This window comes from Oryx dammah, unplaced genomic scaffold, assembly GCF_014754425.2.
Source record: "Oryx dammah isolate SB20612 unplaced genomic scaffold, SCBI_Odam_1.1 HiC_scaffold_24, whole genome shotgun sequence".
Taxonomy (NCBI): domain Eukaryota; kingdom Metazoa; phylum Chordata; class Mammalia; order Artiodactyla; family Bovidae; genus Oryx; species Oryx dammah.
Genome location: NW_024070208.1, coordinates 28,380,945 through 28,408,491, shown reverse-complemented (window position 1 = coordinate 28,408,491; position 27,547 = coordinate 28,380,945). Strand labels below are relative to the sequence as shown.

The window sequence follows — 27,547 nt, the reverse complement described above, 5'->3', positions numbered from 1 at the left end:
GAACAGATGAAGTGAAAGTCTCTGAGAAACCTGTGGAGGGTGGGATTCTGTGCACTTGTGAAGGGATTCGTTTTTGACGTGAAGAGGGTTACATACTTTCTAGTTAACAGAAGGGAAGGAGGGGCTTGGTCCACTTGTAGTGTTGGGTTGGCCAGTAGTTCATTCTGGTTTCTGTAAGATTGTATGGAAAAACCCAAACAAAATTTTTGGCCAGTCACAACAGATTTAGTAATGGGAGACTGGGAAAGTTGCTGCGTGACAGAGCTTCTGTTTTCTCAGTGAAGTAGAGGCTGTCTACTGAGAGTGGGAGTTATAATAAGAATGTGTGCTTGAGGTTTGTGAACAGAGGAACTGCATAATCTTATCCCCTCAGTGAATGGGACATTGACTGACCACCGACTGGGAAGTTTTGTTGTTGTTTAGTCGCTTAGTTGTCTCCAGCTCTTGTGACCCGATGGACTGTAATACCAATCATTTAATAAATGAGAGATATTACCATTATTAATATAAAATACTACTTTAAAGGGATTTTTCAGAACACTTTGTTATTAGTTAGAAAGTGGTGCTAGTTGAGATGTTCTCAGGCTTTTAATTCTACTTCCATGATGGTCCTTGAGAAGAATGTAGGCAGGAGAGTAACCGTGTGTTTAATCATTTATAAATAAACATTACCAAAAATATGAACAAAATGGTCCTGCTTTCTAAAATGACTTCCTGAAGCATTTTATATTACTTTGTATTAACAAAACATAGAGGAATAACTATTAAATATGCTTAATTTGAATTAATAAAGATGATTCAGTCTGAATGGTTGGGTTAGTGGTAACATTTATATGGAAAAAAACTTTCTGTTTTAGTAGTTGGGAAGTATGTAAATGTAGCCTTAAGGTTATACACTTAAAGGAGAAAAACGTAATTTATTTTGTCTCTTTTCTTTTAGAACACACTCTTATTATTTTTTCAGTTATCTCTGGCCAAGAAGAAACCCGTCTTACTCTCTTAACTATGTACTGGAAGGGTTGTATTGATATTTATGGAGGGCACCATCTGCTGGTTATAAGAGGTACCGGTTGTAGGAAGCCTACCTTTTACAGTTGTCAGACTTCACAAAATCTTGTTTTCTTTCCAACTCCACCTTAAACCTGGAGTAAAGTCCCAGAAGGAAAAGCAACTTTTAATAACAATGGGCAAGTAGAGATTCTAGTAGTGACTAGATCTGATTTCTGTGACTCTCATAAACTTGTTGCTATATACTGGGTGTTTAAGAAAAATTATTATGAAAATGACAGATACCTGTTGTTATTTCTTCCCAGATCAGTTTACCAATGACTGTTGCTATTGCTCTCACCCTTGTGGTTTAATCCAGTGAATGCTGTGTTCTTTTTTTCCATTCATTGAAAAGACCTTAATATTTTTACTGCAGTCTTTATTGTATCTTGTGAACATTTATTTACATCTAGGGTAGAATGATGATTTCATTGATTTTATTTTTTCCTTTCTAGGATTGTTAGTATGATTTTTTAAATTATCAATACATTTCTTTTAATTAATGACCATTTTCTTAGAACTTAGTGGTTGTATAAACTCTCTAGTATTAGAATAGTTTGCGTTTCATTGTTCATTCTTTATACAAAACTGTAGGTTTTATAACAACATGTATATAATGGTATTTGAAATTAATATATACATATATGTGTGTGGTGTTTAAGTCCCTCAGTTGTACCCAACTCTTTGCAGCCCAATGGACTATGTAGCCTGCCAAGGCTCCTCTGTCCATGGGATTTTTCAGGCAAGAATCCTGGAGTGGTTGCCATGCCCTCCTCCAGGGGATCTTCCAGCCCAGGGATTGAACCTGTGTCTCCTGCACTGGCAGGCAGATTCTTTACTACTGAGCCACTTGGGAAGTCCATATACATGTGTACTCTACAATACATTTATATACAGTGTATAAATGGACTCTGACACAGGTCTGTTTTTATATAAATAATTTAAGTTACTACTTTCTTATTTTCAGTTCATTTGCTCTATCATAATGTAACTATTGAAATTCAACACAAAATGAATGTCAAATAATTTCTTTGCCACTATTTCAGAGGAGCAGCTGTGTGTCAATGTATCTTTTCCCTTTGACTTCCCATAACAGTTGAATAGCCTATTTCTTTACTGTAATCTTCCTTTCTTCTTCTGTATTGCTCTCCTTCTTCTCTCTCTTTCTCCTTTCCACCTTTTTTCTCTTACATTATTATTTGGTGTTCATTCCTGTTGTTGTCTGGGAAGTACATAAAGAGATCAGTTTACCAAGTCCAAGAGCCTGGGGTTATCTTGAAAGAGTGATGTGTATTTCCAAAGTCACTAACACTATATAGCATCTCTCTATCTTCAAACTTTTTTTTTTCCTAGTTAAAAAGCAATATTTTTCTCTCTCTTTTGACCCTCTTCTGTTTTCTTTCCTCACCCCCCAACATCAATACAGATATTTCTTAGAGTTTAGTCTCTGTATTTCAGCTCACCATACACATCTTTTTTATTGATTCTGTAAGCCCCCAAAGCGTAAGCTATATGTGGTTCTAAAGTACTTTCTTTCATTGACTTTTCTCTAGAACTTCAGCTTAACATCTCTAGTTGCCTTGTATTCCAAACTTAATTTTTCCAAAGACTTGACTTCTCACTGGTTTTTCCCTATCTCTGTTATGATGAGGGCAATTATTTTATGTGTTACCATTGTATCCTTAGTGCCTAGAGAACTGCTGTCACACCCACTAAGTTCTCAGTAGATATTTAAATCGTTGACTTTCTAGGAACAAAGGCTTTGAATCTTGCAATCATCTTCTACTTCTCTCAAGTAAGTAAGCATTCATAGTCTTTGCATCAGTTTTCTTATTTTTAGTCATTCCCTGCAGTCTGTTCCTTATTAGTTCTTATTGAAATTTTTTGGCAGTTTCCTGTTTTTACTGTATTTGATTTCTCCTCTGCCTAGTCTGTATTTCCTATTGGAGCCACTGTCTCTTAAAATAGTTCTGGTCATTGATTCAGCAAGTATTTCTTGAGCACCTACTTTGTAGTAAGGATGCCTAAAATGATACATACTTGTTCTAAAGGACATCAACCCTGAATATTGATTGGAAGGACTGATACTGAAGCCCCAATATTTTGGCCACCTGATGCAAAGAGCTGACTCATTGGAAAAGACCCTGGTGCTGGAAAAGATTGAGGGCAGGAGGAGAAGGGGGTGACAGAGGGTGAGATGGTTGGATGGCATCACTGACTCAATGGTCGTGACTTTGAGCAAACTCCTGGAGATAGTGAAGGACAGGGAAGCCTGGCGTGCTGCAGTTCATGGGGTCGCAAGGAGTCAGACATGACTTAGTGACTGAACAACAGATCCTTGTTTTAAGGAGCGTATAGTCAAGTTGGGGAAACAGACAAATGAGTTTATTAAATGTGATGTGATTAAATGCTTATTATGATATGTTCACAGTTTTCCAAGCTCTAGGGGGAAGAGCCAAGCTCGGCCTAAGGAGGTTGGGAGAAGTTTAAACATAATCTTGAGACTTCAAGGTACATGGAGTTTGCTTATAGAGAGGGGCCAGTAAATTTATCTTTACTTTGAGGAAACAGCCCATGTGTATACTCACAGAAGTATTTCAAACCTCTGCTCACAAAACCATTGCTTATGAAGCTGAAGTGCAAACTGCGAGGCCTGCTGCTTTGTTGCTCTACCTTTCCTTCTCCGCTCCCTTTTACTTCCTTCCACTTTCTCCTTTAGTCATGGCTTTAGACCAGTAACAGATTCTGAACTTCGTTCTCTGGGATTTCTTCAGATTATTTTCTCTGTCCTTTTGTTCTGTATATTGTTAACACTTCACCCCCATCTACTTTCGACTTCTTTCAATCTTCTATTTTTCCAGGGTTGTTGTTTGTTATTTCTGTTGATAACTTTAGGATTTATTGTGATTTAATCATTTAGGGGGAATGTCTATTTCCTTTGTCAGTTTTGAGACGTATCTTAACTCATGTGGCCCTATAGCCACTCTAGAATGTCATGCATGTAATAGGTTCTTGATAAAGTGTTGACTGTACAGATGGAACCATGTCTGCATTATTAAGCTGAAGTCTGTGGTCATAATCATGTGTCTGTTGTTAAGGAAGATGAACAGCTTTCGCTTCTGGTGAGGCAAGGTAGAGAGACTGTCTTATATTCCAGGTTCTGTGGAAAACTGGGAATCCTATCACATTTATATTTACCTTCCTGTAGAAGGTTTTTCCTAGGCATTCAGTGAGTATCTTCTTTGGTTGAAGGAACACAAACAGCTGTAGGTTTGATTCTTGGCTTTTCCTAACCCGAGGTTGTGAAGTTGTTTTCCTACATTATATTTTAAAATCCTTTCCAATTGCCCCAGTATTTAGTTCATTAATCGACCTGAAATTCCTTTTGTGTATTGTGTGACATATGGGTACAGTGTCATCTTTTTCCATATAGATGAAAGTCTCAGAACGTAAAAAATTTAAACAACTTTATTGAGATATAATTTATAGATCATAAAATTAATAAGATTGACCTGTTTCAAGTGTATAGTTGAGTAATTTTTAGTAAATATCCTGAGATGTGAAACTCACCATAGTCCAATTTTAGAATATTTTTATCAGTCCAATAAGATCCCTCATGCCGATTTATAATTAATCTGTCACTGAATTCTTTATAAGTTTTCATCTTGAGTTCTCAGCAGCATCTCTGTTACAGTGTTAAACAAGTGATGATAGCAGGTATGTTTTTGTAGGTCCTGAAAATAGGTAAAACATTTTCAGAAGAGCATCAATAAGCATGATTTATGCTGTAGGGTATAGCATCTTACCTTTCTCAGATTCAGAAATTTTTCATATAATTCTTAGTTTGTTGAACTTTTTTCCTTATTTTCTTTTATAGTTGTGAATTGATGGTGAATTTTCTTCAAACATTGTCTCTTAATTTTTTGAGATTATTGCATGATTTTTCTTTTTTATTCTGTTAATATGGTGAATTCAACCTTGCATTTCTGGGATTAAACCCAGTTTTTTATCTGCAACTACATTTGGTTTCTAAGTTTTGTTTTTTTTTTTTTTTCTAGTATTTCATTTAAAAACTTTGTAAACAGAAAAGACCTGTTGGTGGTTCTTTTCCCTTTCTCTTACTTTTCTCATTGGGTGTTAGTATCATGGTTATGCTGGTTAGCTGGATGAAATTGTTAGGTTGGTGAAAGAGTAACTGTGGTTTTGGACTGTGAATTTTAAATCACACAACTAGGCTCAAACACATCTTTATTAATCAAAATAGGAACCATTATAGTCAACACATTTTTGCTAATGAGAAATGAGTTGGTTTCTTCCTGTAGCATAAAAATCCATGCTTTGAAATTCAGCGAACTCTTGGAAAGCATTATCTTTTTGGGGTTGGGATAGTATTCTACATTAATGTCAGGAAGGGTCTTTTGTTTGATGTTCTATCTTGACAGGAGTCTGTCCTCCTTTTCCCGTAAGATCACTGAAACTGAACTCTAGATTTGTCAGGGTTGGCAGATGGGCTCAGGGTGTAAGTAGATATAATGTTCCATTTACTTCTCTGGATTCCTGAATTCTCTTAGATTTTGGCCCAAGTAATTTTTAATACTGTAAAAAAAAAACCTGTGTGTATTATATATATGTATATATATAATTTGTAGTATATATTATAAATATATAATATTTTATATATATAGGTAAGTATATAATTAAATAAAATCATATTTTTTAATAATTGAAGGATTAGTTCAAATAACTTAGCTTGTCACTAATGGAAATGAAAGTAAAAATAAAATTTTAAAATTTGGAGAAATGTTCAATAAAATGATTTTCATTAATTAAATAAATGAATTACTATAAATTAGGAAATAGTAATATTTCATGCTTATTATGAATATTGTTAATGCTTTTTTTTTTTTTTTTTGGTTTGCATCTAATAGTTTTCTTGTTTTAGGGGTAAAAATACTTCCATCATGGCTCATTCAAAGACAAGGACCAATGATGGAAAAATTACCTATCCTCCTGGTGTCAAGGAAATCTCAGATAAAATATCTAAAGAAGAGATGGTGAGACGATTAAAGGTGAGTAGAATTAGATTATGTCCTTTGGGCATCCGTTTAGGATAAGTGGAGTTGGGGAGAGCACCTGTGGAAATCAAATAGGGCTGTACCTTGGTAAGGCAGCTTGGTAAAGCACATCAGAGCAGAAAATATTTATTGGCCAAAATGAGTTAGCTGTAATTAGGAGCTAAGAAAGTGGAATAGGTAAAGAATTGTAGAATTTCCTTAGCTATTGTTAATTGGAGTGTAGTTGGACAGGTGAACTTTAGGATTTTTAGGGCCTCCTCTCCTGCTGAGTTGCTTCAGTCATGTCTGACTCTGTGCGACCCCATAGACGGCAGCCCACCAGGCTCTACTTGGGTATAAAAGACAAATCCCCAAGATGCTTATACTCCTTATTATCTGTCAAAAGTTGTCTCCTCTCTCCAATACCTCATTTGTTTTATAAAAACAACCATTTTAATTTGATTTTTAATTATTATTAAAAATTAAAAGATTTAATTCTTTCTACTGAGTATTAAGTCTACATTTTACTTTCTTGTATTTTGAAATGAAGTTAAAGAGTTACTTTTAGCTCTTGGTTTCTGATGTGCAGCAGTGAGTCAAGATAGATGGCGAACTTGCATTCATGAGGCAGTCACTGTATGGTTAAACTCTTCTTATTTGCTTGAATAATATTTCATCTTTCACCATCAGTGATGGTCTTCATGATTAAAATGGTTAGAATAGCAGAGTGGCCAAGGAGATTATTAAGCTGATTAGTTCAGATGTTCTTTATTTTTAAGCATTTTTTTTCCCTTCAGTGTTGTGTCCACCTAGACACGTTGCCTGTTAATAATATTTACGTATATTCCAGTGTAGAAGGTTTGCCATAATTAGTCACTGAAGGCCTAGGAGCCTTACAATACTACTTTATTGCTGCATGATTGTTTTTATTAGAAGAAAAAAAACCCTTGTATTATTATAAATTTCACATAAAATCTTAGTATTATAGCCTATGCATACAATACTGGAATGACAGATATAAGGTGTTTATTATTCAAAGCAAAAGGCATCTTTGAGCAGATTAAGTTTACCAATATGTGGATCTTTTATCTAGTTCAGAGTGTGTATATTTTATTAGAAATGGCTAAGCTGCAAACTGTGTATGGTATTTTTCATTTCTGAGTATCTAGATTTTCTTGACCTATTAAATTTTTAGAGAAAAAGTATGTTTATTTCCTCAGATTTGTTTATATTTCAGCAATGATATCATCCTTATTGTCTGCTAAGAAATCAGTGTTAAACACAGAGATAGATTCCACTTATAAGCTATTAGCATTTAGTGTCTTTTATGGATGTGATTTTCTCAGACCTCTTTTTTAATTTAAGGACTCCTATATGAAGTGTTCATGAGTTTGTAACACCATTTGAGTTGTACACAGTCTTGAGGAATTCCTGTTATCTGACCCTTGATTATTTTGGTGGAATGATTGCCACAGTGTTCACATGCAGTGCTTGTAGTATCCTTTCATTATTTTGTAGACATTTATGCCCAGCAATAATCTGCTTAGTTTTCCTTTTTTTCTTTCTAATGTACACTTCCCTCTGTTAAGTTTTATAAAATCTTGCTAATATATAAGATGTCATTGTTTATGTAATTCCTAGTTTCCTGTAATATTTTATTCAAAATATACTTTCTCTCTCACTCTTGTGAAGAGATTCCAAGGAAAGAACGAGTTCCTTGCGTGTATCTTTCCCTTCCTCCCCCCATAATACACCTAAGTCCATCAAAGCATATATCTTAAAAGTAATAAAATTAAGAGGTAGCCCTGGACATTGTACCCTTAAATTAATGTAGTGCCAGTCTGGAAGGATTGGTGTATGCCTGGTTCTGGATTCCGGTGTAGTAGAACTGAGGGTCTGTCCTGTGAGGAACACTGTTAGCCACAGCTGCTGTGAGAATTCAGTGTGGCGTTGGGCAGTTCATTACTCAGAAGTGTTCACTCTGCAGCTGGGTGGAGACCCATGTTGCCATGTGTCTCAGGGACCCAGTCCAGTCCTGCTTGTTGATTGGTATTTGTAGCACCACCTAGTGGATGCCACAGGGTCACCTTTACATTGTCCCTGACAAGTTGGGCGGTTTCGTTAAGTCTCCTGTGAAGTAGAAATGGTGCAAGCTGAGACTTCACTGTGACTGCTAATGCTGAAATTAGAGAAAGCTCTTCCCAGAGTTCAAACTGTAGTTTTTCATGACTGTTGTTTCTGTCTCACTTCTTTTATGTAAGGGTTTGCCTTCTTCTGCTCACTCCATGCATGCTATTGAGTCTTACTAATGAACTGTCCACCTCCTATTCTCTTTTACTGTAGCACAGGAAGTACTTCATTGGATGCTACAGATAGATACTTTTAGAGGAAACATGAAAGTGCATTTATTGAAAGTTAACCTTTGTAATTAATATGATTTTTATTTTCAGATGAATATATTTTTACATAGAGGATATCATTATTTGATTTCGTTTTATTTTTATATAGATGGTTGTGAAAACATTCATGGATATGGACCAGGACTCTGAAGAAGAAAAGGAGCTTTATTTAAACCTAGCTTTACATCTTGCTTCAGATTTTTTCCTCAAGCATCCTGATAAAGATGTTCGCTTACTGGTAGCCTGCTGCCTTGCTGATATTTTCCGGATTTATGCTCCTGAAGCTCCTTATACATCCCCTGATAAATTAAAGGCAAGTATTGATTCAAAGAACTTCTAAGATTGACTGATACTTTATCTTTCTAACTGAAACGGGTATTAAAGAATTTAGATTATTTGTTTGGCGTCTTTGACATTAATTGCAGCAGTTGTTTGCTAAACTACTTTTGTTTTCTTTATTTTCTGTAGAATTTCCTCCCCCCTTCATTAGTACTTAATTTTATGAAACAAGTTCTGATCTTCAGAATAAGAAGTTGATTAGTAAAGTGTATTTTATACTTTTTTTTTGACCCCTCTGTGTGGCTTGTGGGATCATAGTCCCTTGACCAGGGATTGAACCTTGGCCATGGTAGTGAAAGTGCCTAGTCTTAACCACTGGATTGCCAGGGAATTTCCTATACTTTTTAAATTATGTCATCATTAGTGCTATCTCTTGGGGTACACTTCCTTTTCCTTTTTAAAAATTGATGTGAAGACCATGTTCATTATTGAAAAGACAGTATCTAGTGTAAATGTGAATATTTATAGTAATCCTAATTCATATAATGGAAGATGTGATGTGCATTATTCTGAAGAAAATACAACGGGCAAAATTTTAATGAAAGGTAGAAAAAATACCTAGTACTTGATTATGGTAGTTTTAAATAAAGGCTATGTCAATGAAATGATTTTTAAAAGATGGAAAAAGAAAGGGAATAACCTGGTTAATCCAGTGGATAAAAAGAATGAAAATAAGTATAACTGTGCAAAAAAATATTGAGTAAGGCAGGTTAGAAGAACATTAGAAAAACCAGCAATAATAAAAGATAACTGTGGAAACTGTGGGTTAGAAAATGAGTCCACAGGAAGATTACTGAGTATGAATTTTAAAAAAAGATAATTTAGATTTCTTATATTTAACAAGTGTTTGTTAGTTACCTGTCAGGAACTGCGTTTACCTTGGTGAAAAACAGCCCGGATTTGGTTCTATAGTCAGGGACTTGCATTTTAAAAACTGAAATGAGAAACCTGCTCATTTGATCCAGTGAGCCAGGATTCCAGTAAGGGATGCCCAAACTGCTGTGGGCATGTTTGTCTTATATATCTCACAATGGGGGAAATAGGGAACAATATTTGTCATTTAAATGTAAACTGAATTATAAGATTTGAGAGTGCTTGGAGACTTAACGTAGATAATATGAGCTGGTCTGTGCAGTTGTGTATCCAGATGAATTGTGAACCTCTAATTTGAGGTAATTAATTGATTTAAGGAGTAGTTGTATTTAGTAATCATTTTTGAAGAGTGTAATTTTGATAGTATTTTTTTTTTTGAAAAGCTACTTAGTAATCTGCATATTCTGTTTCTTCTCTTTTAAATAAGGTTTATCATATTACTTATAAGGGAATTTGTTTTTCTCTGTCTCTTTTTTTTTTGACAGATTAGCATGCTTCCTTTATAGAATTTAGCTTTTATAATTTTAGCCTTTTCCAAACTTTCCAAAGACATCATCTCCATACAAATTTAACTCAAAAGTGATACTGAACCTATTTTACGCAGGTATAAAGGGATGTGTAATAAAAAGTCAAAAGCAAGAGATGGAGATAGATTGATAAATTGTAGGGAAAAACAATATTAATAATTATAATGACTGGGCAGGAAGCCTGGCAAGTTAACTTCTAAGGGTCTTTTTAAAATTTCTAAGTTTCTGCAGTCTATTTTCTTTCCACTTGGTGATTTTGTTTTGCAATTTTAAGTTTCCTAAACTGTGTTCTTTCTGTACAATTGCCATATATAATGCCATTCCACAAACCTGATCAAATCAGCTTTCAGTCATTGCAGCGGGTTCGTTCTAATAATAGCATAAGTTTTACTTTACTCGGTTTTCAGGGCTGTTGTTTTTAACTTACTGTAAGATGTTTTTCTTTCTCTACTTTTAGATCATGGTAAATGATTTACTGTCTTCCTTTAAAGGGGGTAAGAAATTTGGTGTTTTCATGATAATGCACATTTAAAAAATTTGAGCCAAATGCAATTTTTTTTTTCTTTTTTTAAACTGGTTCTTTACAGTTTTATCATGATAGATACATATGAGTGCTGAATTATCTTTAGGAATTTAGTGGATGTTTTCATAATCTAAACAAAACCTTGTCCTTTTTTTTAAGGATATATTTATGTTTATAACAAGGCAGTTGAAGGGACTAGAAGATACAAAGAGCCCACAATTCAATAGATATTTTTATTTACTTGAGGTAAGCAGTATGTTATATTTCGAAGTGACATTTTAAAATGGTTTCTGTACATGTATATTTTTACTAATTAAAATTTTACCCTTTTCACCTCTTAATTTTAGAACATTGCTTGGGTCAAGTCATATAACATATGCTTTGAGTTGGAAGACAGCAATGAAATTTTTACCCAATTATACAGAACATTATTTTCAGTTATAAAGTAAGTTTACTAAGATTATAATCTTTTTTAAATATAAAGAATTTTTAGCTTATAGATGAATCCACATAAACTGTGTTTTTTATGATGAATATCAGAAGGCTAATATTTGTAACTTAAGAATTCATTAACATGATTTTTATAGATATTTTTTGAAAATAAATACAGCTAATTTTGTATTGTAGAGAATAATACAAGAGTAGCATTAGTTAACCTAGCTGATATAAAAATATTTTTATTATTTTTCTTTTGTTTAAATCACATATTACTGACCCCTTAATTCCTGTGAATCATTTAGTTCTTTGTGTATTCCTTATAATCATCTGTTAGAATTAACTTCAACAAAGCAGTTTGATGCTCTGAATTTAAGGCCAAACTAAAGTTACATTTGATTTAATTACTTTTGATTGTGAGACTGATAAAAATTAGGAAACGTCATCTTGGAAATGTAGTTTAAAAAATATTTTGGATGCTACTGTAAGATTTTGGGGAGAAGGAAGCTTTAAATGAATATATACAACTGTATTTAATTAATACCTTAATATCATTGTAAAATAAAGTGTGATGTTCCATGTTATGATTAAATCCTATAAATTTTAGGTATGCTTAAATTTAAATGAAACACCAATTTTGAATTTCAGCAATGGCCACAATCAGAAAGTTCATATGCATATGGTGGATCTCATGAGTTCTATTATTTGTGAAGGTGATACAGTATCTCAAGAGCTTTTGGATACAGTTTTGGTAAATCTGGTACCTGCTCATAAGGTAAGTAGCAAAATATACTTGAATATATATCTAAAACCTGTCAACAGTAGGGTCCAGAATTTATTTACGTTTAAAATGCAGTTTATGCTGCTTTATTCTTAGTTTTGAAAACTTTTATTGATTAATGTTAATGAACATTAATTGTGTTCAGTAAAACATAACTGTGGATCACAAGAAACTGTGGAAAATTCTGAAGGTGATGGGAATACCAGACCACCTGACCTGCCTCTTGAGAAACCTATACGCAGGTCAGGAAGCAACAGTTAGAACTGAACATGGAACAACAGACTGGTTCCAAATAGGAAGAGGAGTACGTCAAGGCTGTATATTGTCACCCTGCTTATTTAACTTCTATGCAGAGTACATCATGAGAAACGCTGGACTGGAAGAAGCACAAGCTGGAATCAAGATAGCCAGGAGAAATATCAATAAGCTCAGATATGCAGATGACACCACCTTTATGGCAGAAAGTGAAGAAGAACTAAAGAGCCTCTTGATGAAAGTGAAAGAAGAGAGTGAAAAAGTTGGCTTAACTCAACATTCTGAAAACAAAGATCACTGCATCTGGTCCTGTCAGTTCATGGCAAATAGATGGGGAAGCAGTGGAAACAGTGGCTGACTTGATTTTTCTGGGCTCCAAAATCACTGCAGATGGTGATTGCAGTCATGAAATTAAAAGACACTTACTCCTTGGAAGGAAAGTTGTGACCAACCTAGACAGCATATTCAAAAGCAGAGCTATTACATTGCCAACAAAGGTCCGTCTAGTCAAGGCTATCGTTTTTCCAGTGGTCATATATGGATATGAGAGTTGGACTGTGAAGAAAGCTGAGTGCCGAAGAATTGATGCTTTTGAACTGTGGTGTTGGAGAAGACCTTTGAGAGTCCCTTGGACTGCAGGGAGATCCAACCAGTCCATCCTAAGGGAGATCAGTTCTGGGTGTTCATTGGAAGGACTGATGTTGAAGCTGAAACTCCAATACTTTGGCCACCTGATGTGAAGAAGAGCTGACTCATTGAAAAAGACCCTGATGCTAGGAAAGATTGAGGACAGGAGGAAAAGGGAACGACGGAGAATGAGATGGTTGGATGGCATCACTGACTCAATGGACATGGGTTTGGGTGGACTCTGGGAGTTGGTGATGGACAGAGAAGAGAGGCCTGGCGTGCTGTGGGTCATGGGTTTGCAAAGAGTCGGACACAACTTACTGAACTGAAAACGTGAAATACTTATTAGTCATTAATTAAATGGAAAGAAGAGATAATAGATTTAGTACATGTGATAAAGTATCTGTAATAACTCAGTTTTATATAGGATTATGTTTCAAGGAATATATTAGTAGCTACTTAGAAATGGATTCAATCCCTGGGTTGAGAAGATCCCTGGAGAAGGAAGTGGAAACTCACTCCAGTATTCTTACCCGGAAATTTACAGAGGAGTCTGGCAGGCTACGATCCATAGAGTCGCAAAGGGTTGAACATGACTGAGCGACTAACACTTTCATTTTCTCTTCTTTGATTCTCTTATATATGTTGGGAGATACATAACCAGTTAGGGCCTTGGGTAAAAGATAGTGATAGTATAGTTTGAAAGGAGGGGTGAAATTAAAAGAGAAGTCTTTACTAATTTGGAAAGAAGGAAATGTTGATGGCACTGATATTTCTTGCCTGGGTAGTATTAATCAAGTTGTGTGTGTATATGTGTTTGTTTTGTTCTTTGAAAATGACTAACACTCTAGTAAGCAGTGGAAGTATGGTTCTGTGATTCACCAGTATAAAGGTCTTTGCAAACTTAAGACCTTTCTGGCAAAATATAATTTAAATTATAGCTATACAGCTTTCTCAGAAATATTGCCAGTGAAAAATGACCTCATAATCCAAAATTTCCAAACTTTTAAAATAGTCCCTCAGTACTGAAAAATCAGGCACTAACTAAAAATTCAGATAATATATTTATAAAATAAAAATGATAAATGCCTTTAACAGAATTAAATATAACAGTTTTATGTCTTAATGCCTATGAGTTTAAGAGTTAAAAAACATGATAGCTAGACATAGGAAAGGAGAAGGTGTAAGGTTAGGGGAAAGAAAAGTATAAATTAAAAATGGTCATTGAGATCAAAATCTTTATTAGATTGTAATAGACATTTAGAGAACTAGGATATAGATCTGAGGATATTATACAAATACAGTGAGATAAGGAAAACAAAAGATTCTAATAGGTGAAAGAGAGACTGCAAAGGTCTAGTATATCTAAAAGTGATACAGAACACCAAATAAGAATGGAAAAAGAAATGATATGCAAGTATATATTTGCTTAACATTTTCTAGAATTGATGAGAAGCATAAATTTATGAGTGAGGTAACAAAAGAGTCATGATTAGAATATAAACAAAACCCAGTGCAGACACATCCTGGAGAAATTGTAGAATGCTGAAATAGAAATAATGTGTTCATACAAAGCATCCAGAGGGGAAAAGCATAGCCCTTACAAAGAATAAACCTTAAAGTGATGTCTGACTTCTCAGTAGCAAGGACAGATGCCAGAAGATAATGGACCTATATTTCACAAAGTGCTAAGATAAAATAACTGTACACAGACACAGTTGCTATCCAGTTTGAGTGAACTTAAGACATTAAATATACTTGTCAGTATACCCTTCCTGAAAGAACTACTACTCTTCAAATACTTCAGAATAGTGGAAATTGAAACTTGAAAGAAGTGAAATGTAAGTAGTAGTGGTGAACAATGAAATGCTCTAAGAACTGATATAAAGCAAAAACAATAGTAGTAAAAATTGTACTTAATTAAAGGGATATTAACACAATGGTCCTAAACCACTGGATAAAAATAGCATGTAAGATTGAATGACTTAATGAAGTCAGTGAGTGATATGATCCTGGTGATGATCAGGAGGATAGAACTGTAAAAAAATTTACTTTGAACTTTAAATGAAATACTTTTGTTAAAATTTTAAGGATTACAATGCAGGGAAGAATTAAAATAAATGTAAATGGACCAATGGACCAAATTTACTACTTCAGGTTGTCAGATTAGATTAAAAATAATCCACCTGGTCATTGTTAATAAGAGATAACAACAAAAATAATTTCACCAAAGGTGACACTAAAAGGATGGGAAAAGGATTTGCCAAGCACATACTAACTGAAGTAGCTTGTATTGATTTTGGGTAGTATAGTCTTTACTGGGTAGAGAAGGGATTTATACAGTGATAAAGTATAGTGCTAAAATGATACCTAACTTGCAATTACATAGGCTAAAAATATTGATATATAAAGCATATATTGAAAAATTATAAGGAGAAACTCACAGTTTGGTGGGCCATTTTAAAAACTTCCCAGTAATTATAAATCTAATGGACCAGTGGTTCTTGAGGATTTTAAAACACAAAGCTAACAATGCTGTAGCACTCATAATTAATCTGTCAAAAGAATAAACCATAATGGAAATTACTAGATATTTAGAAATGATAATTAAAATGATACATATTGAATCCTCTGGGATTCAAGTTAAATATTTTGAATACAACTTTATAGTTGTTTCCAGCTCAAAAAGTTATAAAAATATTGTTAGAGTGTACAAATGGTAGAAGAAAGTAAACAATGAAGAATGGAAGTTAATCAAATGGAAAATACAGTGACATTTCAGAAAAACCTAAAGTTGGTAATTTAAGTCAAATCATGTCAAATCAGAAAAAGGGAGATAGTATCAATAAACAGTTTTAGAATGAAATGAAGAACAGCAAACATTAAAAAGATCAGAAACAATTCCATGAACATTATTTTATGCTAACATATTTGGAATTGGTCAAATTTCTAGAAAATAGAACTTGCCAATTTTTTCTCAAGAGAGAAAAATTTGAATAACCTTTAACCAGTAAAAAATTTAATTGGTTTTAGAAACTGTGTCCATAAAACAAACAAAGGCCTTCCTGCCAAACAGCCATGACAATAATAATAGCAACAGCCACAGAACTCAAACTGAGCATAAAAGAACTTAAAACTCATCACCAGCAGATTTCTATTAATCATTTAAGTGCCATGTAATCCTGATATTTAGAAAGCTTTTTCAGATTATAAAAAGGAAGGCATGTTCTACAGTTCACATTATGAGCAGAATTAATTTTCATAGGGAAACTAGACAAAACCAAGTGCAAGAAAGAAGGATAATTTAATTTAAAATAAAATGGCAACCCATTCCAGTATTCTTGCCTGGAGAATCCTGTGGACAGAGGAGCCTGGAGGGGTGCTGTCCATAGGGTTGCACAGAGTCTGAAGCGCCTTAGCCTGCATGTATGCATTGGAGAAGGAAATGGCAACCCACTCCAGTATTCTTGCCTGGAGAATCCCAGGGACAGAGGAGTCTATTGGGGTCGCACAGAGTCGGACATGACTGAAGCAACTTAGCAGCAGCAGCAGCAGCATACTCATGTAAATCCAGTATAAAATAGCAATGGACAGTATCCAGAATGATACAAAGTAATATTGGTAATGAGCAAATTGACTTAATTTTAGGAATACAAAGATGGTTAATAGTAGGCTAAGATATTTGTGGAAATTAACAGAGTAAAGAGAAAAAATAGCAGTAGATCAATAAAGAAAACTATTTGCTAAAATTCAGTATAACTTATGATAAAGAATATTAGCATATTTGAAATAGGAAGTAATTTCTTTAACCTTATAAGGTTGTGTATGGTACTGCACTTAATGGTGAAATGATGAGGCATTCTCTTTGAAGTTAGGGATATTATAAAAGTGTCACTTCTACTCAGGAAAGAGACAAGTATGCTGTTTCTAATCGACATTAACTGGAGGTCTTAAGTTAGTGGAATAAAACAATACAAACAAAAGATAAAAAAGGATTAGAAAGAAGAAACAAAACTGAAATTATTTGCAGATGTTCTGACTGCTGTACAGAAAAAAAATGTATGAATTAGTTTCTAGAACAAGTAAGAAAATTCTGAAGTTGCTAGGTATAAGATCAATATATAAAAATCTGTTACTGTAATCTGGAAAAAAATTTTATTTGTAGCTTTTAACAAAAACTTGAGCTACTTAGAAATTTAATAACACTGTACATGACCTTAGTGTTGAAAATTATTGCAGTTGATGGAAAAGTATAAAAGAACACTTCAGTATGTTGCCTGATTTGTTATGTTTATGTGATGGGAAACTCAGTATCATAATAATGTCATTCCTCTGCATACTAATAGATAACCCAATCAAAATAGATGCTGTGAATGTGTGTGTATGTTAGCATGTGTTTTTAGTTGGACAAATTGGTTTTTGAAAAAGAGTAAGAAAGCGGGGACTTACCTTAACCTGATATTAAGACATTGCTTCCATATGTCTCTTTGACTATAAAATCAGGCAGTAATAGTAATACACCAAGGGACATATGGAAGTAATGGATACCTTACAAATAGATACATAGTTGTATAGAAACTTGAGAGTGTGGATATTACAGGGAAGTCTCTGGAGGGAATAATGGACTTGAATGTCCATGTGGAAAATAATACAAGATTCTTATTTTACACCATGCATAAAAATAAAGTACAGGTAGAATACAGATCTAAATATGAAAAGCCAGTGTTTAAAGTTTTATTCAAAAATATAAAACAACAAATTAACATCAGTGTAGAAAGAATTTTAAAAATGTAGAGCGAACACAAGCCAAGTAGTAGAGCACAAGCCAAATAGGAAAAGATTGATATATCTGGTTATATTAAAATTAAAACTTCTATGTCCTAAGGCACCTTAAGCATTGTAAAAATGTTAACTATAAGATATGTTGTGCATATAATTGACAGAATTTATAGAGAAACTTCACAAATAAGAATAAGGCAAAAGCAGCTCATTTGAAAAATGATAAAGGTAGTATTTATAGAAAATTATTTCTTACATGTGCAAAAGCCATGTACAAGACAATTTAATGTCTATGAATAGGAGAATGAGTAAATAAGCTGTAATATGCTATAATGGGCTTCCCTGGTGGTTCAGACGGTAAAGAATCCACCTGCAGTGCAGGAGAACCAGGTTCTATCCCTGGGTCAAGAAGATCCTCCTGGAGAAGGAAATGGCAACCCACTCCAGTATTCTTCCCTTGGAAATCCAATTAGAGGACCCTGGCGGGCTGCAGTTCATGGTGTTCCAAAGAGTCAGACATGGCTTAGCGACTAAGCATGCACATATTATGTATTAAAATACTAAACAGAGATCTTAAGATCTATCAGACTACTTAGTCTTCAGAGAAAAGTGTCTTTGCTGTGCTGTCTCCCTTTTATTCAAATTGAATTTTAGAGTTTTCTTATTCATTTATATACTTAAGAGTAGCTTTTTGAATACAGGTAACATTTCCTTTTTCATATTTAATGGTGTATAATATAGGTATTTTTTCCCCTCCCCCCTCAGAATTTAAACAAGCAAGCATACGATTTGGCAAAGGCTTTACTGAAGAGGACAGCTCAAGCTATTGAACCATATATTACAAATGTAAGTCTTCCTTGTCCAATTGGTTGTCAGAAAGATTAGCCAAAATTTTAAAGACTGCTCTAAGCAGAGTTTTGGCAAGTAGTACATACTTTAAGATTTTTATTGTTTTAATCATTAACTGTATTTTCTTTCTCATTTAAAATTATTACTGGTTAATATTTTCTAGATTACCTCTATCTTTTCTTCATTTCCTTCTTTCAAATTACGTAGTAACTAAAACAGTTTTTATTTTGGTTAGCAAACTATACTGTTTTTATTGTTGGAAATTGAGTTAAATGTAATTAGATAAATCATATGGAACTTTTCATTATTCAGAGAAGTTGCTTACAGCTTTTTGGAAATTAAATTGATTTGTACAACAAGAAGATATGAACTAATATCAAGACATAAAAATTGAAGGCAAGTATGAATGACAGCAATGTGGTGAAAGTTGCCTATCTTACTCTCCTTGGGATAGATTCCATATAAATCTGCCTTTTCTGAGAATGGGAAAGAATTGCAGTGAAAAAGCCCTTTCATTATCATCTCAGGTCTACTTATTTAAGATTGACCATCTTCTCTATTTTCAGGAGAAATGTATTCTGTCTGCTAGGTTCACGGATAGAAGCTTGTTGAGGTTTTATTTTACCCCCACAGTTCCGGTGAGCTGCACAACTCTAGATGGCACCATTCACATTGTAATCCATGTGAATTGTTCCATCCAGTGGAACAAATCCAGAACACAGTCTTGATGTTGGCCTCTGGAGTTGTGTAGCAGGTCTGTCTCCACCCTGCTTTCCACTTTTATCCTCATCTGAAAATGTAAAGGATGTAAATCTGTCTTCTTGGAAAAAATTAAGAAGGAAAATCTTTTGTAATTATGTATTTAATTTTCTAGAATTTTATTGAAGGAGACTTTTTCTTGAAGTATACAACATTTAATTTGGTATATAAAAATGTATCATGGAAATGGAACAATACCTTGGTAAATTCCAGTCTTCGTTGCAGGCTTATTGCTTAAATAATTGTAAGCACATGATGATTTGGAAAAATGTATTTGATTTATAAAGAAACTGTTTTGGAGAGTGAACTTTGAGAAACTGGAAACTTGAATTATATAATCTGTCTTAATAGCTCCAATAAGATTTCCAGGGAATTCTTAAATATTGATTTCTGCAAGTTTTGTGAGTGTTGTGTATTGGCTGAAGTAAATTGCTTAGATTGAGTGGATTGAGTTCTTTTTGTATGACATGATGGCACTTGAAATCTGTAGAGCCACATTTAAGTACCCCTTCCCTTTTTCTTTGCTTCAAGTGCCTGTGAATGATTGTCTCCATGGATATTAGATACACTAGGTGAGCTCCTCCTGGTGGTCATTTATTTAAGCTGATACTGCCAAGCCAGTTTTTTTAGGGGAACACTTACTTTTTCTCATGCCTTTTTCTGGTACAAAAATAAGAAAATAACACTGTACTATGTTGGTATGTTTTCTAGGATTGGGAAAATAAATGTTTGATTGGGTAATAAAAAAATTTGGAATAGAATGAGGTGATTAGGTTCATTATACTGTTTTCTCAACATCTGTGTATGTCTGAAAATATTTATGATAAAAGCTAAAAGAAAGATAAAAACACTTCTAATAATCCCAGATATATCAAGGTAAAAACATTTCCCTGTCACTTACACCTTATGTTTCCTGCTCTTAGTTCTTGCTACAGATAATAGACAGCCCACTCCATACTTTGTCTTTATCAGAAGCTGGGGATGGGGGCAGGAGATACAGGATGAGTAGAATGGTCTGAGCACACCTTCAGTTCCATATTTATTCCAAGTACTCTGTCATTATTTTCTTCTCTCTCCCTGTTTTCCTTTTTTTCTTGTTCCTCTGCTTTATTTGAGAGTTAGCTAATAAGTCATTAAGAATTGCTTTTTTTCCCTTCTCCTGTTCTCCCTTCTAAATCTACTTTTCTACTGTAAATCTATACAATTACATGTAAAATACTTTCTGGTGAGCTTAATTGTCTTGTGGGGTTTTAGTACAGTGTAAAAATCATTCTCAGTCTTTTTGGACTTGTGCATGTGAAACCATTATTCATTTATCTTCCTAGTAGAGAACTAACAAGCAAAAATAAAGGTAGGCTATCAAGGTAATATAACCCCACATCTGTGTCTTTAGTACTTGTGTCTTTTTTCACTCTCATGCATGTAGACACATTGAAGGTTTTTTTTTTTATAGATAGTGATGTTTTTATATATAGAACTTAAGAAGTCACATTGGTGTTATGAGTTATTTTTTAAAATAGAATTTGTAATTTGACAACTCACAAAACTAAAAAGTACATATATGCATTAAAAAGGTACAACAGTATCAAAAATAGAAAGTACATAGTGACAATTCAAAAAATTCCCTATATGGATCACTTCTTGGTAATATTATTTTTTACCAGATCTTTTTAATTGCAGGTTTTAGGAGATGGCATAAAATTATTTTGTTGCATTGAAAAAAATGTGTTGTTTGTCTTGATATAGTTAAAATTTGGTTAAATTGCTTAATCTCACTTGGTGTCAGTTATTTTGTAACTAAAGTTGATCATCTAAATTTAAGGTAGAATTTCTTACCAGTGTTTAACTTATTCCTCCTCCTTCTTTCATCAGGAGGCAGTTGTTATTTAATGTTATGTGAAAATTAGTTACCATTTGTAACAGAAGGACTCATGTTTTTTAGAGGGAGATACTTCAGTCAAATATGTATTTGCTTCTTCAGCTGAAGTATACACCCTCAGGAAGTTGTTTTACTTATAGTTGTATCATAGTACCTGTTACACATCATTCATTCATTTAAACTGAATTTAAACTATCAGGCACTGTACTAGGCTTTTGTTATACAGTGAGACTGGAGATTGTTAAGTGTCAAATAAATGTTTTTGATGAAATTTGTAAGAAGTTAAACCAGGCAATGTTTTTTTCCCCCACTTCCATTTTCAAATGAGCTTTCTCAGACTGATAGAAGTTTTCCCCAGACTGATGATTTGAGCACCAAGGTGGCCAGATTGGAAAGAATTATCTTTTGTTAAGGAAAGCTATATTTATTTTTAAACAGGAGAAAGTTTTTGAATGGGGAAAAAAGCGCCATTTATCTTCAACTTGAATGAGAATTTAACCTTTGATGTCTTGAAATTCTTTCACACAAAAGTGATGAACATCACAGACAAACAACTTATTTTTAAAACCAATAAATAATAGTGGAATAGAATTTTTTATTTTCTTCCCTCATGGGTAGGTAGTTTGTACAGGTTCATAAGTCTAAAGAACTTCATTTAAAAAACAACCCAAGAACTAAAGACCAACAGAGAAGACGTTGAAATGTGAAGCCTTTGACTGTACTTTCCAGATAGAAAACCTAATTAAGCCAAGTTGTATGTTAATTGTCACAGAAAGAAGAGATCAGAGCAGCTTGTATGATGTAGAGAATCCTTAATGCCTGTTTCAAGGAGATAATATGTAGGATTTTCTGTGGGTTAATTTTTTTTACGTATTTGGAAGACTTTAAATAGATAGGAACTTGATCATTACGCCATGGGTTTTTTACCATTTTCAGTAGTAATGTGATAAATGTTTTGAGTGTAGAAGGTAGTGCTGGCTGCTTATAGAAGAAATATGTTCACATTTGGATTTGCTTTGGTTTGTGTGTGCTTTTAATTGGACTTTAATTAATGCTATAAACCTTTGTGTGTGTGTGTATGTATATACACATTGTTTATCAGAATATAAAAGAAGATAAAAAGTATCAGATGTTTTACATTGTAAATATAAAATTACATATTTTAAAAGTGGCATTGGCTCCTACTATGAAGGTGTAAGGCTTTGACTTCCATGCTGTTCTCTCCCATACTGCTGTGGTGAACAAAGTGTGATCCCTTGCCCTTAAGAAATATATCTAGTAGAGAAACTAAGACGTGTATGGAAATAACTGTGATACAGAGTAAAATATGGTAAGTACCATAATGGGGAATAAAATGTGTTTGGTAGGTAGGATGTTTATTGATATGCTAATTGATAAATCAATAGAAATTTCTTTTACTATGTATGAGATGAATTCCATGTTTTATCTCTTTTGGTAACCTGTAGTGGTTTCCCACCTTCAGTTAGAAAACATTTTGATATGCCTGTTTTGACTTTGTATAGAATATTAATGGATTTAATGAAATAATAAAATTTTAGAAAATTCACTTGATCTATGGTACTTTTATTAATAATTTTTTTTCTCAAAAGTTTTTTAATCAGGTTCTGATGCTTGGGAAAACATCTATCAGCGATTTGTCAGAGCATGTCTTTGACTTAATTTTGGAACTCTATAATATTGATAGTCATTTGCTGCTCTCAGTTTTACCCCAGCTTGAATTTAAATTGAAGGTAACTATTCTAAAAACATGGTTTTATCAACTAGATTAGCAAGAACCATTATTTGTGGCTTTTTAATCCTTCAGTGGTTTTAACTGAATGTTTGAAGTGTGATGGTGTATTACTGTTACTTATTTACATGTTTGTGCCTTGCCTGTTTGTTGCTAGTGGCTGACATGGTGCCTAGCAGATTGAATCTGCTTATAATTAACGATTAGCAGGATGAATGTTTTCCAGGTGATGTTTTCTGGGTTGTGACCAACTTTTTCGTTTCTAAGGCATAGTTTATAGTGGTTCCCCAGGCCCTTTGATTGTGCCATAAAAATGGTTTAGAGTCTGTTATCCACATAGGGTGAAATATTTTCCTTTACGAGTGTTATCTTTGCTTGCCTAGCCTGTATCGAAAGTGCCTTTGCTTTTCAGATGACTTTCTAGAATCTATTGATAATGTCCTTATTGCCTCGGCATTAAATTATGCCATCAAATTGAGTTTCATTTGCAGGTTGGGGCATATTTTTCTCTTTCAGATTGTTACATAAAGATTAAATAAAGCTGGTTATAATTAATACACTTTGATGAACCACACTCTACCACCCAGAAAAGTTGTTAAATGATTTTTGTGTTCTGTTTCTTGTTTCTAAAATTTTGAATTTGTCTCTTTGAAAGCTACAGAATAATCTGTGTTGATAGTGTAGTTACCCCCAAAATGCAGCGAATAATTATTCTCATTTTATTCTGGGTATCTTTTTGATGTATTTGCCAGCTGAGCCATTTGATTCACTGGCCTTCCTCTGCCCGCTCTTTTCATATCACTAACAATTTTGATGAGGCAGAAGGCAGTCATACCTTTAATTATTTGTTGGCCTGATTTCATCTAATAAAAGTATTAAATACTATAAGAAATATAAGAATAAGAAATTAGCATTACTGCTTCTAGCAAATTTAACATCCATTATGGGAGGAAGAGGAAAAAGCCATATCTAATAAGAGGCTGGATATTACAAGTATCATAAAAGATAACAAACAGCATACAATTAAAGCAAAGGGAATAGCATGCAGAAACACGGAGAGGTAGGAAGGTGCTGAGTGAATTTGCAGAACACGAAGAATTACAGTTTTGTGGTTACATAAAGTCAGTTTAAATCATCCCTGTCTGCCCATTAGAATCTTTACCTGTGGAGCCTTAACAGACAGACAGATTGACTTAAATCAGAATTTCAGGCAGTGGAGTTCAGAGATGAGTTTTTGGTTAGCTGTTTTTATTTTTAAAAGCTTTACAAGTCATTCTAATGTTCAGTCAGGTTTGAAATGGACTTTTTTGGAGGAATAGCAAAAGAAATAATAAAGAGGAGTCAGGTCATATCATAGTCTTTAAATGCTTGGTTTTGGCATTGGTTTAAAAATTTAAAAGAAATCTGTACAGTGCCGCCTAAGTAGCTTGATTATTAGCGCTTTGTAACAGTCTCACATTTTGTGTTCAAGTCTAGCATTGTGGCTGGCTCATTTATTTAAATGTTGTCATGTATTAGAGGCACCAAAATCAATAATGAAGCTTGAGTTCTTATCTGCAGAGTACTTGTGTTGTATATATAACAGAGACTTTAGTTTTCTTATCTGTGAGGCTTCATCACATTGTTAAACTCCATTAGGAATCTCCTGTATGTAGATGAACTGACTCCTATTGGGAGATTTAGTGCGTATTTATTTCTACAAAGGGCTTAAACAGTCGTACATAATTCTCTGTACATAATTCTCTCTTTACTGTAGGCTTGGGCTCTGTCAATGTCTATTCTTAAAGACCACAAATAGTTTTTCTAGGGTCCCAAGTTGGTTTGATGTGAATTAGTTTTTGATTTTGAATGGAAACAAGCCTCAATTGTAGGCCAAGCCATTAAGTTTTAATCGAACTTTGGGATGAATTTTCATGTAGAGGAGTACTTCTTTAATGTAATTTGAGATGATTAGAGCATTGAAGATAACATTTAATTTTGTGAAAAATATATTGAACATTTTTTATGTATAATTTTTCAACTGAAATTCGTAGAAAGTTTTCAAGGTTTTTTTAAGGTAAATCATGGGAAAAATTATTCTGAGTATATCTACCTCATGGTTTTAAAGCTGTGGTTGTGTTTTGTTTTAGAGCAATGATAATGAAGAACGTCTTCAAGTTGTTAAACTACTGGCGAAAATGTTTGGGGCAAAGGATTCAGAATTGGCTTCTCAAAACAAACCACTTTGGCAGTGTTACTTGGGCAGGTATATGATTTTGATGTCCTATTTTAAAGTAATATGTGTTTATGTCTACTTATTAATTTAAAACAACATCCACATTTAGGATTTTTTTATAGATGAAGGATTTTGTATTTTGAAATTTTTGATGCTGATAGTAATTAAGCCATATTTACAAATTCCCCTTGTCTTCAGAAATATTTTTTTTTAGTAATTTTTAAAAGATAATATATTTAAATACCTATCTGACAAAGTATTATAATCATGAAATTGAAGTGTGTTATTACATAGCAGTGATTCATTCCAACTGCAAATACATCATTATGAGATATAGCCCCTCCACAAAAATTACATTTAGTTAGATTATTTGGAGATCTGTAAGGATAAGAGTATCCATAGAATGGGTTAATAAATGATTATGTATGTTTCCCCTACTAACCTCCTTTCTACATTTCTTATGATAATGAAGAATTGATAATCTGGGCTTTCTTGTATGCTTTTAATGATCCACAAACCTTGTGAAATTGGTTGCAAAATTTGAATATGTTTGTGTATTTTTTCTGTGTGAGGAATTTATTACGTTTCTAAAAATGTCCCTGATCTTGAATATTTTAAAACCACTTCTCAGTGTCTTGGTTGAAACCTACTTTGACCTTGAGGATAGAGGAGGATCCCCCCCCGCCCCGCCCCGCTTTTTATTATGCTTATAACAAATAATGCAGTTAAGTCATAAATAAACAAATAAATAAGATTGAATCTTATTCTGTTTTCTTTGTGTTGAGATATTTGCATCGTTACTGCCACTCTTCTTTCTATTTCACTACCAGAGCCATCAGTGATTATAATACAGTTAATCTCTTCTGGACTTGTTTTTTCTAATTTGTTAAATGAAGAGATAAGCCTTTATACGTTAAGCACTAAATTTTTACTCTGATTTCTTATTTCTTATGTAGCTCAATAATAATATTTAACGAGGTGTGTTAAACTGATAAATCTTAGCCCATTGTCATTTTGAATTTGATTTCTAGACTTTTTCACCTTAAATACAATAAGCAAGAGGGCACAATATTTTATGTTTAATTAAATTATGCAACTACTAAAAAAAGTTAAAATGTATTTTATTTGACGTGTTCAAAACAAAAAATATAATTTTACATAAAGACATTTAATATATCTTTAAATCAGGACTTGGATTCACCAGACCACTGTAGAATTTTTGGAGGAAAAATTCTAATTTAAATTTGTTACCTTTTTACTACATTGTAGTTTTTCCTTGTATTATTAATGGCATAAACAATCATATTATTACCCATTTTAAGGAGCTAGAGTATTTATTTAAAGATGTCTTTTAATGGTTATATGGTACATGTTTAGTTGCGAAGGTACAGACATAGATTGAGTACTTAGATTCAAATTACTCAGGAAACCATATGAGAATAAAGACTAGATTTTACGTAACGTTTTTTGGGTACACTTCATGAAGCAGTTTTTTTCCCCTAATATTAAGCTTTTATGAGTAATTTGTTGCTCATTCAGTAGACTGCTATTTGTCTTTTTGTTGCTAAATTTTGTCTCTTATGGTATTAGGTGGTATAAGATTGGGAAACTTGTTGATGTTTGAGAATTAAGACATGCGAAAATGTTGAATGGAAAATCTTGTTCTTGTTACTCAATATATTTTTTTTAAATCTCTTTTTTGTACTTCATAATGAATTTAGGTATATTATAGGCTTTGAACACTGGTGGTTTAGAGATAACTAGACTATATGTTTCCTGATGGAGGAACATGATACTGTATCAAGTCTTGCTTTAAAAAAAATGAACCTGAATATGATCAAATCTGTAGGCCTGATTACTAATTTGCAGGATTTAGGAGAGAGGGGAACCTGGTAGTTGACATCAGAATGATAAGATTAGCACAAGCTAAACTGTGAAAAACCACTACACACATAAACACAAAACAGTTGGTTCACCAGGTTATAAGGGAAAAGAAAAAGAGAGGGGAAATAGAAAGGTTAAAGATAGTTAAATAACATATCGGCCAAAAAGTTTTAACTTTCCAGAGATGCATACTGAGATACCTACATTTTTATGTAAAGATTTGATTTGATGTTAGTGTAAATAATTATGATGGTTAACTATAATAGATAGGAGTAATTATTGGCACAAATTTAAAGTCATAAAATAATACAGGGTTTAGTACAAGATCTGTGAAACATTTGTGAATGTTCTATATTTAAGAAAGAATAATTTGAGGAAGAGTTCTCATTTCAGTATGAGATTTAATAATGTATCCATGAACTGTGTATATACTTAACACTTGCATAAGCATGTATATTTTAAAGTATAATATTTATAGGAAAAATTTTGTCATTCCAGTTCTTATTTTTGAGCCAAATGTGTATTGTTTAAACATGCTCCTTAAAAGTACATAGTTCTCACAGGAGATTGAC

The 27,547-nt window shown here is 33.3% G+C and overlaps 1 protein-coding gene across 6 annotated transcripts in view; it reads left to right on the top strand.

Moving 5' to 3' along the window:
* The window catches only part of PDS5B (PDS5 cohesin associated factor B), a 184,831-nt gene that overhangs the window by 59,352 nt on the left and 97,932 nt on the right, over nt 1–27,547 (top strand). For all 6 annotated transcript variants that reach the window (XM_040267109.1, XM_040267107.1, XM_040267106.1 and 3 more), the window contains exons 2-9: nt 5,990–6,116; nt 8,610–8,813; nt 10,922–11,008; nt 11,110–11,207; nt 11,846–11,972; nt 18,405–18,485; nt 22,737–22,877; nt 25,006–25,121. In XM_040267109.1, the coding sequence (XP_040123043.1) occupies nt 6,009–6,116; nt 8,610–8,813; nt 10,922–11,008; nt 11,110–11,207; nt 11,846–11,972; nt 18,405–18,485; nt 22,737–22,877; nt 25,006–25,121 (962 nt within the window). In that variant the 5' untranslated portion in view covers nt 5,990–6,008. The remainder of the gene's footprint in view (nt 1–5,989; nt 6,117–8,609; nt 8,814–10,921; nt 11,009–11,109; nt 11,208–11,845; nt 11,973–18,404; nt 18,486–22,736; nt 22,878–25,005; nt 25,122–27,547) is intronic.